A 15,554-nucleotide genomic window follows, 5' to 3' on the forward strand; every position below is an offset into this window, starting at 1 on the left:
GTGAACTCGATTTTTGTAGAGTTGAACTGTATCTGTAGTAAATTATATCAACTCAAGTGAACAATGCTTAGCAATTTACTCCTACTTAAAACCCAAAGGCAACAGAACCTTTAGCAAACTCTAATTTCACTGATTTCCAGCTTGGTAATGCCTACTATACTCATTTCAGTCCAGTTGTGGCAAAGGAACAGTTAACCTTTTGCAATCTGTTAACAAAAAGAGCTAATGTCCGAAGTTCAAACTGTATCCATTATTGTACATTTGGGCCCTTGTGTATAATCTCCACCGTTTGATTTCATTTCTATGTATATTTTCTGACTAGAAGATTCAAGTTAGTTTGTTCACTGACTGCAAATTTCACTGGTTTCCTGTCCATTTTATAAATGTACACTTTTGTCAGAAGGAAATCAAGACTACTACAGTTTTTCATTAATTTGTTAATTGGAATACCTTTTTGACAGCAGAGAAACCTAATCCTTTCGTCTGGTTCCTGGACAATATAATTGTTAAGAGGTGCTTAGAATTCCAAGTATTTTATGGCAGTTGGAGGCAGAGCTTAGCCCACCCACAACTATAGTTAGATCTATTAGAACCCTATGTTGCAGAGTTGACAGGGTTACTGCTTGTTAAATATACTAAACACAAAACATACCTGGGAGGAAAAGGGTGAGTGAGAAGGAAATCTACTCATGGAAAAAATATATAAATGAAAATCAAAAACAAAACCATTTAACCTGAAATGATGTGAAAGGATCCCATTTTAATGTAACTGCCTTTTCTATAATGTGTGTCTAACATTTTTCCTGCAACTTTAGATTTCTTGCTGGCTGTGAGCCTGGTAATGATTGATACAATGTGTGATGGGAGAGGTGAAAGAGGATATAAGCTTTTAGAAATTGATATTTTTGATAATGGGAAATGAAGAATTACAAATGTCAGTTTTGAAACCTTGATGGTACAGTAAGGTGGACTGTTTCAGACAGGTTATGGAAAATTAAAAATGTATTCGTTTTTATATCAGCTAAATACTTTTCAGTCAGCTTGCTTTTGTGAACTTGATCATGCTTTGTGAATTAATAGTACTTGTAATTGAGTTGGTTAATCACAAAGTTTAGGATTTCATTAGTATTTTATTGCGCTAGAATATAACGGCTTGCTACAATTAATTGCTTGATTCCCATATTTGCCAATATATTTACATCTTGGAGATGTTTGAAATACTGATGGCTCAAATGATATAACCATATACTTTAAACTAAAGCTATGCTGGTGAGACACAAAGCAGCTGACATGTATATTGTGCATAAGAGGTGAATGTATAATTTTTAACCTCTCGCCAGTATTATAAGCTAATAATCTCTAGTGTAACAATAGTTTATTAACTGCTAGTGTTGGACTTGTTTTATACTGAAAGCACACAAAAATGGAACTGTCGGCTAAATTCAGGTCAAAAATAAATAATTAGGTAAATTCTGTTAATATGTACTTATTGCAATACCTGAAGAGATTTTCAAGATGATTCTAACCATTCTGTATTTTTGTTAGAATGTTAATGGAATCAAGTACCATGCTAAGAATGGCCATCGAACTCAAACCCGTGTCCGGAAGCCTTTCAAGTGCCGCTGTGGAAAAAGCTACAAGACCGCTCATGGGCTTCGCCACCACACCATCACCTTTCATCCACCAGTGTCAGTTGATTTGCTTAGAAAGATGCAGTTGTGAGGCATTATACCCTACACCTGACTGATTTGCTAATGGCAGACTCTGCGTTCTACTAACAGGAGTGAGTGAAAAGAATTATTTTTTTCTCAAGATTCACTGCTACAGGTCTTGGGGGAAAAATATTCTTTATTGTTAAATGAATTGTTTCTGTAAGAAATAAACATTTTTAGTTGGAAAATTGTGTTCCCATAATGGCATCAAATGCTGCTAAGAAATTCGATACAGTATTTTAAATATTAATTTTGAATTCCAGGGAAAGTATTTTAAATGATTTCAGTGCTTCTAAAAGCACTTTTTCTTTATTACTCTACAATATGCAATTTTAGGTTGCAACTTAAAATTGACCATACAATAGTTTTATTTTTTTATTGTATCAACTTTCTGAAGACTGTCATCAGTTGTATACTACAGTGCTGCTACACTTTAAACCTAGCTATAACAAACTTACAGATCCTATTAAAGACAAGCTACATTTGTCACTGTAATTTGTAGATTAGCAGCCTATTTTGGTGGGGAGAACTGTCCTGTTTGTCATATACCACTAGTACTGTGCTATGTTTGGATTATCAAGCTTTTTTGGGAGGTGCATGGAGCAATTTCCTCACTGTGCAGTAAGAAATATTTCTAAAAATCAATTCATGAGTGGCATTGACAGTTGTTACAAAGTCATTCCTAGTCCAAACTCCTTTTTCCTCAGAAGAAAAAAATTCAAAAACTTTCAATGAACATTCTAAATTTGAAACATGTTAATAGATTAATTTAATGTTAGAATCTATGATTGGAAATTAGATTTACTTGATCTGGTAATCTGACACAAGACATCATTGTTAGTGGCGTTGTCATGAAGTTAGAGAAGGAATGGCCACACTAGTTATGTAGTTAATAAAGATGTGTGAAACTGAATGTAGTAATCATTGTGCACATCTTAGAAGAAACTTAATTTCTTGAGGCATATGTGTTCTTTAGTCTGCTAAATCAGTTTGTGTATTTAATTAAAGAAGCATGTGCACCATATGCTTGTACATAAGGTTAGTCTGTTTACAGCTAAATAATGTACAGTTGCATTCAGAAAATTCTGTTGTCAGCAAGTTAAGCCATGATAATTTGGTTAGTTTTGTTGGATGCTTGCCTAAGACATAATACTGACCTAGTTCTGTTTTTATAATGTGGTATTGTGGTACTGTGCACTTTGGGAGGTTTAAAAGTTCTATTTCCATAGTTTAGAAAACAGGGATGTGCCCCGACTTATTTTACAGAATTAGTTATGATCCGGGCAGGAAAAAACATACAACTGTTGCTTCTATTCTTTCTCCTCTCTTTTTAAAATAAAACGACTGACCAACAACTGTTCAGATTGCCCCAACCATACAATGGCTTTCTTTATTATAATATCGCTTACAACTTATGATATTTCACGTCAATACTTAAAATTTGGCCATTAGTGAGATTTTGTGAGGGGCATCTAAGAAGAATCAAAACTACACTGTTAAATTCTGAAACACTGGTCTACTGCTGACCTCTTAGTATTTCATATGTACTAAATACTGCCTATCGAATGAGAAAAGTGACCTGACTTTCTGTGCCCTAATTTACCTCCTTCGCATTTTTCCAAATGAGAAGCGATGAATAGTTTGTATTAAGTACTTTTATGGATGTAATCAATGTGGCTGTTAGTTGGCAGGAACTACATTTGTCTTCTGGCTTTCTTCCTTCCACCTACCCGGGTTCGGTTCTGGGTACTGCCTGTGCGGAGTTTGCAAGTTCTCCCTGTGACCGCGTGGGTTTCCGCCAGGTGTTCCGGTTTCCTCCCACAGTCAAAGACTTGCAGGTTGCCTGTAATGTAGGTAGATGGTAGGAGAATTGAGGGAAGGTGGGGATGTGGTAGGGAATATGGGATTAATGTAGGAATAGTATAAATGAGTGGTTGATGGTCAGCAAAGACTTGGTGGGCCGAAGGGCCTGTTTCAGTGTTGTATCTCTCTATGACTCTATGCTGTAAATGGAATTCACCACTCCTGTGAAGGGTGCTAAAACAGCTCTGCTGACATTTGGCAAAACTCACCCATAGAGGGTAGCAGAGGTCAAAAGACAGTCAAAGCTGGGGCTTGAAGCTCTTTTGAATGGGAGTTCAGCTTTCCAGAACTACTGTTACCTGAACCAGCAACCTTCCAATTCCTCAACTTTTCCATATGGACTAAAACTAATATAAGTGGAAAGTATTCATATACTTTTTATGCAGTGCATCCCATGCTTGCCCTTTAATAAAGATGTGCATCAATTTGTCATTTTTAATCAAAATGTGAAAAATATAAGTTTTAAAAATTGAAACCTCATAGCATAAATGTATTTATTAGATACTGAGCTCACTATTATATAATAGCAGAAACACTGGCTTAGAATATTCTGATTCCTTTTCAATTACTGGGTTGAGAAGTTCTTATTACAAAGAGCTTGATTTGGATCTGTGATTCTAATCCCTGCTAACATTTTTTTTTCTCCTTGGAAAAAATGCAGTTGTTAAATAAAGGCTGAACAGAAACGGGGGAGAGATGCAGTCAGGTGAAACACTAGTTGAGCAAAAACCTTATTAATTCAGTCAAATTTAAAAATGTACATATCTTTGGCATTTACATTTCATACTTTTTTAATAATTCAGTCTTTTGAAAAATCTCAACTTTAATTTTGATCACAGAATATACCTCAGATCCTCTAAAATATCAGATGAGTAGAAGTGGCCTGAATTGTAAAATATGCATATTATGTATTGAGCAACAGATGGCTGAAAGCTGCTGAAAAAGCAGTGCACTCAGGTTGTGAAGTGTACCTTGGATTTCCCCTCACAGAAAAACCTTCAGTTAACAGGCTGTGGAGCAAAGCAGAGAAAACATTGCTTTTATTTCAATTCTAAAAATATTGAATTTGAATATTCCAGGAAAAAAATTCTGTTCAGAGCACAATTTGTGTTTTGAGTTCTTGGTCCAATTTCAATTAATTAAGAATAGTATGTCCTTTTTTGGCCGGGGGTGGGGTGCGTTGGGAAGTGGTGGGAAGGGTTGGATTGTAAATCTTAAGTCATGAGTTTTTTTAATGAAATGGAAGTATATTTATCCCAAGGTTTAAAGAATGAATTTTCGAAGGTTTTATCTCCAGTTATCAATGGCAGCTGGATTGATGACAGTGTAAATTCACTGGAAAAAAAAAGGTAAGTTGTTTGCTTTGTGGAGCCTTGGACATATGTTCTTAGTTCATGGTTTTTCGAAAGGTAATCACTTACTAAGCACATAACAGAATCTCAGTAATTAACAGTTGGCATAATATAGTAAATACAGGAAGACAACCTTGGTTTATGCAATAAAAACAGAAAATACTGGAAACAGTTAAGTCAGGCAGCGTTTCCCGAGAGAAACAGCGTTACCATTTCAGGTTGATGACCTTCAGACCACATATTTATCCTGTTGAGTATATTCAGATTTTAAAAAACACTGAAATAATAGTGTTTAATACAAAACCTGACTTTATTATTTCAAGGTGTCCAACACTTTTAAGGTAGGTTCATGATCCTTAAGTATTTGAATGTTTTTTTTTCAGTTTTCAAAGTATTCAATTTGATAATTCTCATGCAGAAATAACAAAATATAAACAATCAGTGAATATTTGCAGAGTTTTTAAGAAAACAAACTAATCTGAAATTAAAGGTTAAAGTAGTGTAGTGGGTATTTTACTAGACTAGTAAGTGAGAGGCCTGAATGACTAATAGAATGGGAGTTCAAATGCCACCATGGCAGTTTGAAAATTTGAATTTGGTTTAAACATAAGTCTGGAAATATAATACTGGTATTAGTAAAAATGAAACTGTCAGATTGTTGTAAAAGCCCAACTGGTTCACTGATGCCCTATTAGGAAAGGAAACCTACCATCCTAACCTACCTTGCCTACATGTGACTCCAGTCCCATATCAGCATATCCTCATCAGAAAAGTGATGGAAGGTGTCAACAGTGCTATCAAGCAGAATCTACTCAGCAATAACCTGCTCATTGATGTTCAGTTTGCATTCTGCTAGGGACACTCAGACTTCAAGACAGCTCTGGTCCAAACATGGGCAAAAGAGCTGAATGCAAGAGGTGAGGTGAGAGTTACTGCCCTTGACATCAAGGCAGCATTTCACCGTGTGAGATATCCAGGAGCCCTAGCAAAATTGAAGTCAATGGGAATCGGGCAAAACGCTCCAATGGTTGGAGTCCTACCTAGCACAAAGGAAAATAGAGCCATAGAAAAGTTACTGCACAGAGGAGGCCATTCAGCCCATTGTGTCACCAGCTGAAAAAAATAGCTGCCCAATCTAATCCCACCTACCAGCACCTTGCAGGTTACAGCACTTCAGGTGCATGTCCAGGTACCTTTTTAAGAGTTGAGGGTTTCTACCTCCACCACCGATCCAGGTAGTGAATTCCAGACACCCGCTACCCTCCTGGGTGAAAATGTTTTTCCACATGTCCCGTCTAATCCTTCTACCAATAACATTAAATCTGTGCCCTCTGGTAATTGACCACTCCAGCAGGGGAAACAGGACCTTCCTGTCTATCTAGGTCCCTCATAATTTTGTACACCTCAGTTAAGTCACCCCTCAGCCTGCTCTGTTCTAAGGAAAACCACCCTAGCCAATCCAATCTTTCCTCATAGCTGCAACTTTCAAGCCCTGACAACATTCTTGTAAATCTCCTCTGTATTCTCTCCAGAGCAATTATGTCCTTCCTGTAATGTGGTGACCAGAACTGTATGCAGTACTCCAGCTGTGGCCTAACTAGCATTTTATACAGTGCCAGCATTACGCTCCTGCTTTTGTATAATATACCTTGGCCAATAAAGGAGAGCATTCCATATGCCGCCTCCACTCTATCTACCTGTCCTGCCACCTGCACTCCAAGGTCTCACTTCTTCTACCCCTCTCAGTATCTCCCCATTTATTGTGTATTCCCTTGCTTTGTTTGCGTTCCCCAAATGCATTACCTCACACTTCTCAGGATTGAATCCCATTTTCCACTTTTCCGCCCACTCAACCAAACCGTTGATATAATTCTGGAGTCTACAGCTATCCTCTTCATTATCAACTACACGGCCAATTTTTGTGTCAGCTGCAAATTTCCCAATCATGCCTCCCACATTTAAGTCCAGATCATTAATATATACCACAAACAGCAAAGGACTCAACACTGAGCCCTGTGGAACGCCACTGGAAACCACGTTCCATTCACAAAAACATCCGTCAACCACTACCCTTTTGTTTCCTGTCACTGAGCCAAATTTTGTATCCAACTTGCCACATTCCCCTGTATAGGAATATAGGAGTAGGCCATTCAGCCCATTGAGCCTGCTCCACCATTCAATACAATCATGGCTGATCATCAAATGCTTTTTCCCACACTTTCCCCATATCCCTTTATGTCATTGGTATTTAGAAATTTCTCAATCTCTACTTTAAACATACTCAATGACCTGAGCTTCCACAGCCCTCTGGGGTAGAGAATTCCAAAGATTCACAACCCTCTGAGTATAGAAATTTCTCCTTATCTCGGTCCCAAGTGGCTTCCTCCTTATTTTGAAATTGTGTCCCCTGGTTCTAGACTCCCCAACCAGGGGACACCTTAGCTGCATCTACCCTGTCTATCCCTTTAAGTATTTTGTAGGTTTCTTCGCAACTCAAGAAAATACAGACCCAGTTTCCCCAATCTCTCTTCATAGGACAGTCCTACCGTCCCAGGACCCGTGGCAAGCAGGCGTCGGAGAGACTTGAAAGGCCGCCCAGTGAAACCTGGCGGCCTCTCAGCGCACCGTGGTGCCCGGACAAGTGGGCACAGAGTGCCCGATTGACGGCTATCCTCGCTTCCCCAACCACCCCCAGGACCCGAGATTCACTCGCCAAGGCTCGTTCGACAGCACTTTCCAAACCCACAACCTCTACCACCTAGAAGGATAAAGGTAGCAGATGCATGGGAACACCACCTGCAAGTTCCCCTCCAAGTCATGCACCATCCTGACTTTGAACTATGTTGGGCCAAAATCCCAGAACTCCTTCCCCAACTGTGGGCTTTACCAGCAATGGTCACATTTCTAGAATGAATTACAATAAAAAGCTACTGGGGTATTCTACTTATATTTGAGAAAAATCTTTGCATCTTTTTGACTGCTAAGTATTCATTTTTGTAATGATGTAAAGTGGTTTCCAATGCATGGCTGAAGTATAATGTATCGAGTACAAAGGCAGCCCATAACCCAAACTATAAATGTGCTAAACAATATTTAGCTGGTAACTAAATTTCAGTTTTTGTTAGATTATTATTACTAATTACTGGAATGATTCTCCTTCCTTCTCTCTCTGGATGCATCCATTTGTAAAGATTAGTGATAAATCTGAATCTAATGTTGAATGCATTTACACTCAGTTATTTTTGTTTTTTACTTAACTTGATCAATTACATAAATATACAGCTGTCTTCCTGCATATACAATATTAGACCAATTTAAATTTAACACTGGGGGGACAGGATTGGACAGCCTTTAGATCCAATGGGTTGGGGATTGAATTTGTGTGTGCACTCTTCTGTTCGCCACTGTAAACTTTGTTGGAAGAGCCGTGGAAAGGCAACATAAACAGTCAAGCTATGGTGGACGATGACGAGAACCTTTATAGAAATTCACCCCTAGGATATTGTAATTAGTTTCATTTTTCCATTTCTCATCAAGATATTATACTTCATTTCACAGTGTTAATTAACAGCCAAAGACACTAGGCATGAACGATAGGTAATTACACCAAACCTGTATCGTCCAGAGTATGTTTACTGCTGCAGCACCTGTCATGACGCAATTGGCCATGACATCCTGCTGAGGCAGGAATAGATTACACGCATGCTTGAGTGCACGGAGTTGGGATAAAAGACTGGAGCATGCCTAGATGATATAGGACAGTCATACACCAAATATTCAAAGATAGTGAATAGCCAGATGGGGAGATGAATTTTCAAATCTTGTGCTAATGTGGGGAACTCAATTCAATATTTAAAGGGCTAAAATACAATACTGGACTGTTCTGCTTTATTTTAACTTCTGGTGAGCAGACCAATGGCAAAGGAGCTGCTCCCCAAAGGCAGTGCTTATGGTCAAATATTGAGTTTAAAAAAAAAAACTTTATTTCACTTTTAACCCTGGTTTCCTTTTGACACTCAGCTGGAAACAATTACATATATTTCTGTAGCCATGGATATTTAATGTTAAATTAGTCGGAAGCAAATTTTAATGAAATTTTTAGTTACTTAGACACTGGAATCATTTGAAAAAGGACTATTGTGGCAACTTCCTTTTCTGCATAATACTAAATGGGTCATTCCAAGAAAGCTGTTAAGTATCCCCAAGATAAAGGTGTCCTGATCTGTAAGCACAAGAAACTGTAAAAGGAGCTTTTTTGTTCATGGTGACCCTTTGCAGTCTGTACCAACGCCATTTTGATAATATACATATTTGAATTTTGTGTACTTTAGTTTTTTTTTATAGTGTGGGTGATATGCTAGAGTAGCACACTGCATTTTGGATTAAATCTAGTCTGGTGATCTAATTAAACTTTCATTTTGTAGAAGCTGTAAAGATCCCATATGAAATTTGATTGCAAGTTTAAATCCAGTTTCTAGTGGTGTGGGTCCACAGCATAAAACTGCCAATTTGTGCCAAATTATGACTGATCTCACTCAGACTATAAAGGTGGTTGGCATCAAAGTGGTGCTGTACTGAAATTGGGCAGAATAGAGGGGTCTTCACTCTGCATCTGATCCATGTTCTACTTGATCTGACGATTCAGGCTGACACTGAGTGCCGAAAGTGTAAATATTATCCATTCCATACCTTGAGCAAAAATGAATTCAATACATGGATCAGAATACTATTTTTTTTTTCTTCCATGCTTTCAGAGATTGTAATCTTTTTGGTCATGCTTTCTGAACCTTTTAAACTCAAAAGTTGTATGTAAATATTCTAGTTCTATTAACTAGAGATGGTATAATAGTGTAAATGTTTGTTTGAGTTCTTGGTTCCAATCTGGATATTGCAAGTTTAAATTTAAAGGTTGCCTATGACTTTAACCTTGACTGCTGATTTTAAGTATTTTTCAGTTTTCTTGAGACTCTCTGTTTAAGGTATATTTTCCCTTTCTTAATCCCCCTCTTCCCCCCCCCCCCCCCCCCCCCCACTTCAGAGCACATGAAGCAGTGAAGAATTCTTGCTTCAGTATAGGTTGATTAGAAGTTCCTTGCCACTTTGTGTTCCTTGTGGGACAAATCTGCATTGTGCAATTGTTGAAGAGCCTGTACTGTTTTTAGATTTTTAAATATATTTAAATAGTGAGCCTTGATGACATCATAAGTACTTCTGAGTTCAGTGGTATAAGGTAGCTGAATTAACAGAGGCAGACATTCAGGCTTGCAAAGTCCACTCATATAGTCAGTACTCATTGTTAAATATTTTTAAATTAGAAGTAAACCACGCAGCATTAAATTTTTATTAAATAGTTCAAATAATCAGTTCTACAACTTTCTTGTAAATTATATGCTGAATTTCATTGCATGGAAATAATCCTTACTTTCAAACTGCAGTGCATGGGGTGCTGAATTTCTTTCAAATGTAATGTACATATTTATTGCAGGCTAATACATCAAGTTTTTCTGTTTGACAGGAGGAAATCATCCTATTAAGGTACCAGCTGTTGTGGAAACAAATTTACTATTAAGCATAGTAGCTTACCTGTTTGAGGGAAATGAGCAGCTTAATTTAATGTAGACTTTTTAAAAAATATAGAAACATTTGTATAGTGCACTTCACATTAAATAATGCAGTATTAATAAACTTGCAGCGACAGTTGCATATCTCATCAATGCCAGATTTTCTGTCATATGTGATGGACATTATTCAATTAGATAAACAGAGCAGTCAGTTAGGAGTATCTAGTTGAGTACTTGAGCAAATTTCCTTCATGTCTATAGTAATAAATACTGTTAGATGATTTATATACAGAATATATCTACTCAGTTTAAAATTAAGGGTTATTCTTCAAGGCATACTTAAATCCCACCAGTGCTAAATACTCTGGTCATTTCAGGTAATATGCTCAATTGCACAAAAATGTTAACACATTAACTAAAAAATTCAATGTATTAGTCGCTTCTGTAACTTCTACACTGACCAATAAATTTGCAGTCATACCCACGTATCAATTTAACTGCTGTGTTTGCGTGTCATAGAAGCATTCACAGAATGTTACCTCTTCACCAGTGACTAGTATTTCTACTTTTTATAAGTTTCTGATCATTTCTGCTTGGTTTGGTTTTCACAAATTGACATTCAAAAGTGCTTTATTTTATAGCTTTTTTTTTAAAAGAATGACCAAATTCATTCAGTGAATGATGTCAATCTGTAAATAACCTACATGCCAACATGGTATGATCTGCACAGATTAAATTAATTGGTGCAGTAATGTTGTTTAACATTATAAAATTGGTCCTTAACTGCTGGTAATTCAAGAAGTAGGCAGAAAATCAGTCATCATATGGAAGTGTGACCTAGAAAATCTATGGTATGAAGTCCATTAAAGTGGAACTGATTTTTCTTCAGGTACTCTTGAAACTATGCCTTAACCAGGGAGTCTGTTTTGTGCATGATATTTTGAAATAGTATTTGAATTTTAAGAAATTAGCTGGCATTCATATCCTGGTGGTGCAGCTCATTGATGCAGCAATTGGCTATTAATTTATTGAGGCTTTCCCTCTTGCCCCTTCATGCTTCCTGAGTTCCCTGGATGTCTGTACAAATGTAGGAGATCTTCTAAAAACAAATAGAGGTAAAGTCAATGCACACCTCAGTAGTTGGCATAGACTTGGAAAAGAGCTGCCTCCTTCTGCCCTTTCGGGTATATTGGTCAGGAGGACTGGAACTTGAGAAAATAACTTCCAAAATGTGGGTAGAGATTTCACTTAACCAGGTGCAGTTGTTATATTTGTACTGTTTTAAGTGATCAATTTGTCGCTAATTAAATTCCTGCATGAAATTATGGCCATTTACCATTCCAAAATAAAGTTTTGGCAACAGCTAGTTGGTATCGTTTTTAAAGGTTTATAGAAACAATTAATTAAGGTAAAGTTAAAATGGAAAGAACTTTGGATTTATTTATATGGTGCTTTTTCACCAACTCCCTAAAGAACATTACAGCCAACAAAGCACTTTTTGAACGGTAGTCAATATCGTAATGTTGGCAAAGTCCCACACAGTGATAAAATATGGACCAGATATATTTTTTTTGTGGTGATGTTGATTGAAAGTTAAAGTGCAATGGTTACTTTACAACTACCTAGGAGGGCAAATTAGGTTTAATGGCTCATCCAAAAGAGGCATCTCTGACATTGCTGCACTCCTTCACTGCACTGAGGTGTCAGCCTAGATTATGCACTCAAGTCTATGGAGTGGGATTTGAACCCACAACTTTCTGATTTAGGGAGAGTGCTACCACTGAACCAAGGTTCATACCCAATTCATAATGCAGTACAAATTTTCCTCCGAAATATCTTTTGAAATGTTATAGTGAGAATATGTCAGGAAGTTTATTTCCTTCTTAGTACAGTTTAAGAACTTCCATTTATATAGCGCCTTTCATGTCCTCAGACCTCAAACTTTACAGCCAATGAATTATTTCTGAACTATGGACACTTGTAGGAAAACACAAGAAATCAGTTTGTGCCCAACAAAATCTCAAACAGCGATGAGTTTGGTTAAATGAACAGTTAATTTGTTTTTGGTAGTGTTGTTTGAGAAATAAATGTTGTTTAGGAGACCAGGAGAACACCTTTTATAACTTATATATTTTTGAGATTATTATGTATTGGGCAAGGAGTGTCTGTTTCATGAGTCTTTAGTATGCATTTTTTCTCTATAGTTAATGTTTGACTTTAAAGAGACCGAAAGGATGTTTTTATGTTGTGTTGAAATCTCTACACTGACATTAATGGATATTTTCTCCAAGTAATGCCATTTAAGACGAATTTCTGCTTGGAAGCATTTCGATACTACATATTGTTTAAAGGTACTACATGTGTTGGATTTTTTTAAAATTTAAGTTAGCTTTATAACCGTTAATTGCCTGAATCATTTTGGAGTTCCTGCATGTTGGCATTTTAGTTTCTTTTGAAGATTTTTCAAAAGTTAATATCCATACATTATACTACTGCAAGATTGTCTTCTGGTATTGCACAAATGTCCTATACAATACGTATATGAAATGCTTATTCTAGCATCTAAATTTACATGTTTCTTCACTCCACACACTTATTCCCAGAATGTTAACTGCACTGAAATCTATTATGAAGATGGGACAATGCAATGCCTATGTAAATTGTACTTTTAAACTTTAAACCCTGCATTTTTGTGTTTGTTTTTATTTTGTTACACCAGCCAATAAACTAGGCTGAACATTTCTATTTGGTTCAGATCTTTCCCATTAGCGTTTTAAAGGAAGAAAATAGGAACACTGATTGCAAACCTATTTTAGTTCAAATTTTCTTTTTAGCCGTACACAGGGCTGTACAATATTTTGAAACTTTAAAGTACATGTCTACAATCAATCTAAATGTTGGCATTTTAATACAGCTAGTTTTTTCTGTTTCACTGTCAAATGAAGCATTAAGTTTTTTGATGCCAGACAAGGCAAGACACAGGCTAATGTCCTGCTAAATTTCTATTCCTGCACATTGACAATTCAGAAGAAAAAATCAGGGAAGCATGCAGATATTTATATACCAGTGTTAGTGAGCTGTAATGTACCAAACACAGTATTTCACTTGTAGTTTATTGTCCAGTATAGACCAAACTGAGTGAAATAACTTTGTATTGCTGCTAAAATGAACTTTTGTTTGAATGCTGCTGTTATGTTGTCATGCAATTTCTTTATTGTAACTTTTTTAAAACTTTTGGCAGAAATGTATGGTCAAGCCTTATTACAGTGTTTGCCTGTATCAAGAACTTGCACCAAACAGATTTATTTCCAAAAAGATTGATTGCCAATGAAATGTCAATGTGTGGTCAAATGAGACCTAGAAATATAAAGCCTTAAAGGATGCTTCTGTTTAAACATATTGTAAATGATCTATGTAACACATTTTTACATGTTTAATAAAATTCTTGTAATTGATTTTAATTGTTTTTTTTTCACTTAAATTTAAATTCTTCAATTTAGACAGGTTTTGCAACTTGTCGCCAAGGAGAGAATTCTTTCACTTCATTTTGTTTATAATCTTGTTCCAATTCCCAGTCATCTGTTCTTCTAGTGTTTTAACTTTGTAAAAACTGTTTGTTTCTCATTAAAGCAATCTGACCCTCTCCTCCCCTACTGTACCTATTGCTTTTCCTGATGTATATTAATGACCTAGACCCTGGTGTACAGGGAACAATTTCAAAGTTTGCAGATGATGCAAAACCTGGAAGCATTGTGAACTGTGAGGAGGATAGTGTAGAACTTCAAAAGGACATAGACAAGTTGGTGGAATGGGCAGACAGGTGGTAGATGAAGTTCAATGCAGAGAAATGTGAAGTCATTCACTTTGGTAGGTAGAACATGGAGAAACAATATAAAATGGAACAATTCTAAAGAGGGTGCAGGAGCAGAGGGACCTAGGTGTATACGTGCAGAAGTCATTGTGGGTGGCAGGACAGGTTGAGAGCATGGTTAATAAAGCATACAGTATTCAGGGCTTTATTAATAGGGGCATAGAGGACGAGAGCAAGGAAGTTATGTTGAACTTGTATAAGACACTAGCTCGGCCTCAGTTGGAGTACTGCATCCAGTCCTGGGTGCCACACTTTAGAAAAGACGTGAGGGCATTGGAGAGAGTACAGAAAAGAGAATGGTTCCAGGGATGAGGAATTTCAGTCATGAAGATAGATTGGAGAAGTTAGGACTGTTTTCTTTGGAGAAGAAAAGGCCGAGAGGTGATTTGATGGAGCTTTTCAAAATCATGAGGGGTCTGGACAGAGTAGATAGAAACTGTTCCCACTCGTGAAAGGATCAAGAACGAGAGGGCACAGATTTAAAGTATTTGGTAAGAGAAGCAAAAGTGACATGTGGAAAAACTTTTTTGTGCAGTGAATGGTTTAGGTCTGGAATGCACTGCCTGAGAATGTGGTGGAGGCAGGTTCAATGGAAGCATTCAAAAGGGAATTACAGTTATAAGAAAAGGAAGAATGTACAGGGTTATGGGGAGAATGCGGGGGAATGGAACTGAGGGAATTGCTCTTTCAGAGAACCAGTAGGCATGATGGGCCGAATGGCCTCCTTCTGCACTGTAACGATTCTGTGATTCTATTGCCGAACATTTGTAAAATGCCCTATCTACTGGTGAGGTGATGGTTTCATGGCAGGTTTACTAGCACTGGAAGAGTAAACAAAGATGAACTCCAGTAATTATCAGGATTGGTGATTTGACGGATGGCCTACAAATTTATAAATTGCTCCGAGACACTTTTCACTATAATGCATTCAATATGAAATGCTTTAAATTGTAAAATGATATTTTAACTAAAACACACATCCTTCCACTCCGCTGTTCTGTCAAAAAATGACTAATTGTACTAATGTATCCTATATTTCCATTTTCCTTTTCAGACTGCCCAAGCTGAGAACTTCATGTACAAAATTGAGGCTAGAAACTATGGGCAATATTTTTGGCCCCTAATGGCGGCAAGATTAGGTGGGCAGGCATGAAAACTCGTGCTGCTGGCCAGCATGCCAGTTTGCTGATATGCC

General features: G+C 37.0%; 1 protein-coding gene across 1 annotated transcript in view; it reads left to right on the plus strand.

Moving 5' to 3' along the window:
* The window catches only part of LOC137372079 (juxtaposed with another zinc finger protein 1-like), a 170,513-nt gene extending 156,570 nt beyond the window's left edge, over nt 1-13,943 (plus strand). The window contains exon 5 of the mRNA XM_068035458.1: nt 1,546-13,943. Within this exon, the coding sequence (XP_067891559.1) occupies nt 1,546-1,722 (177 nt within the window). The 3' untranslated portion in view covers nt 1,723-13,943. The remainder of the gene's footprint in view (nt 1-1,545) is intronic.
* Nucleotides 13,944-15,554: the final 1,611 nt, after the last annotated feature.

This window comes from Heterodontus francisci, chromosome 7 (genome assembly GCF_036365525.1).
Source record: "Heterodontus francisci isolate sHetFra1 chromosome 7, sHetFra1.hap1, whole genome shotgun sequence".
Taxonomy (NCBI): domain Eukaryota; kingdom Metazoa; phylum Chordata; class Chondrichthyes; order Heterodontiformes; family Heterodontidae; genus Heterodontus; species Heterodontus francisci.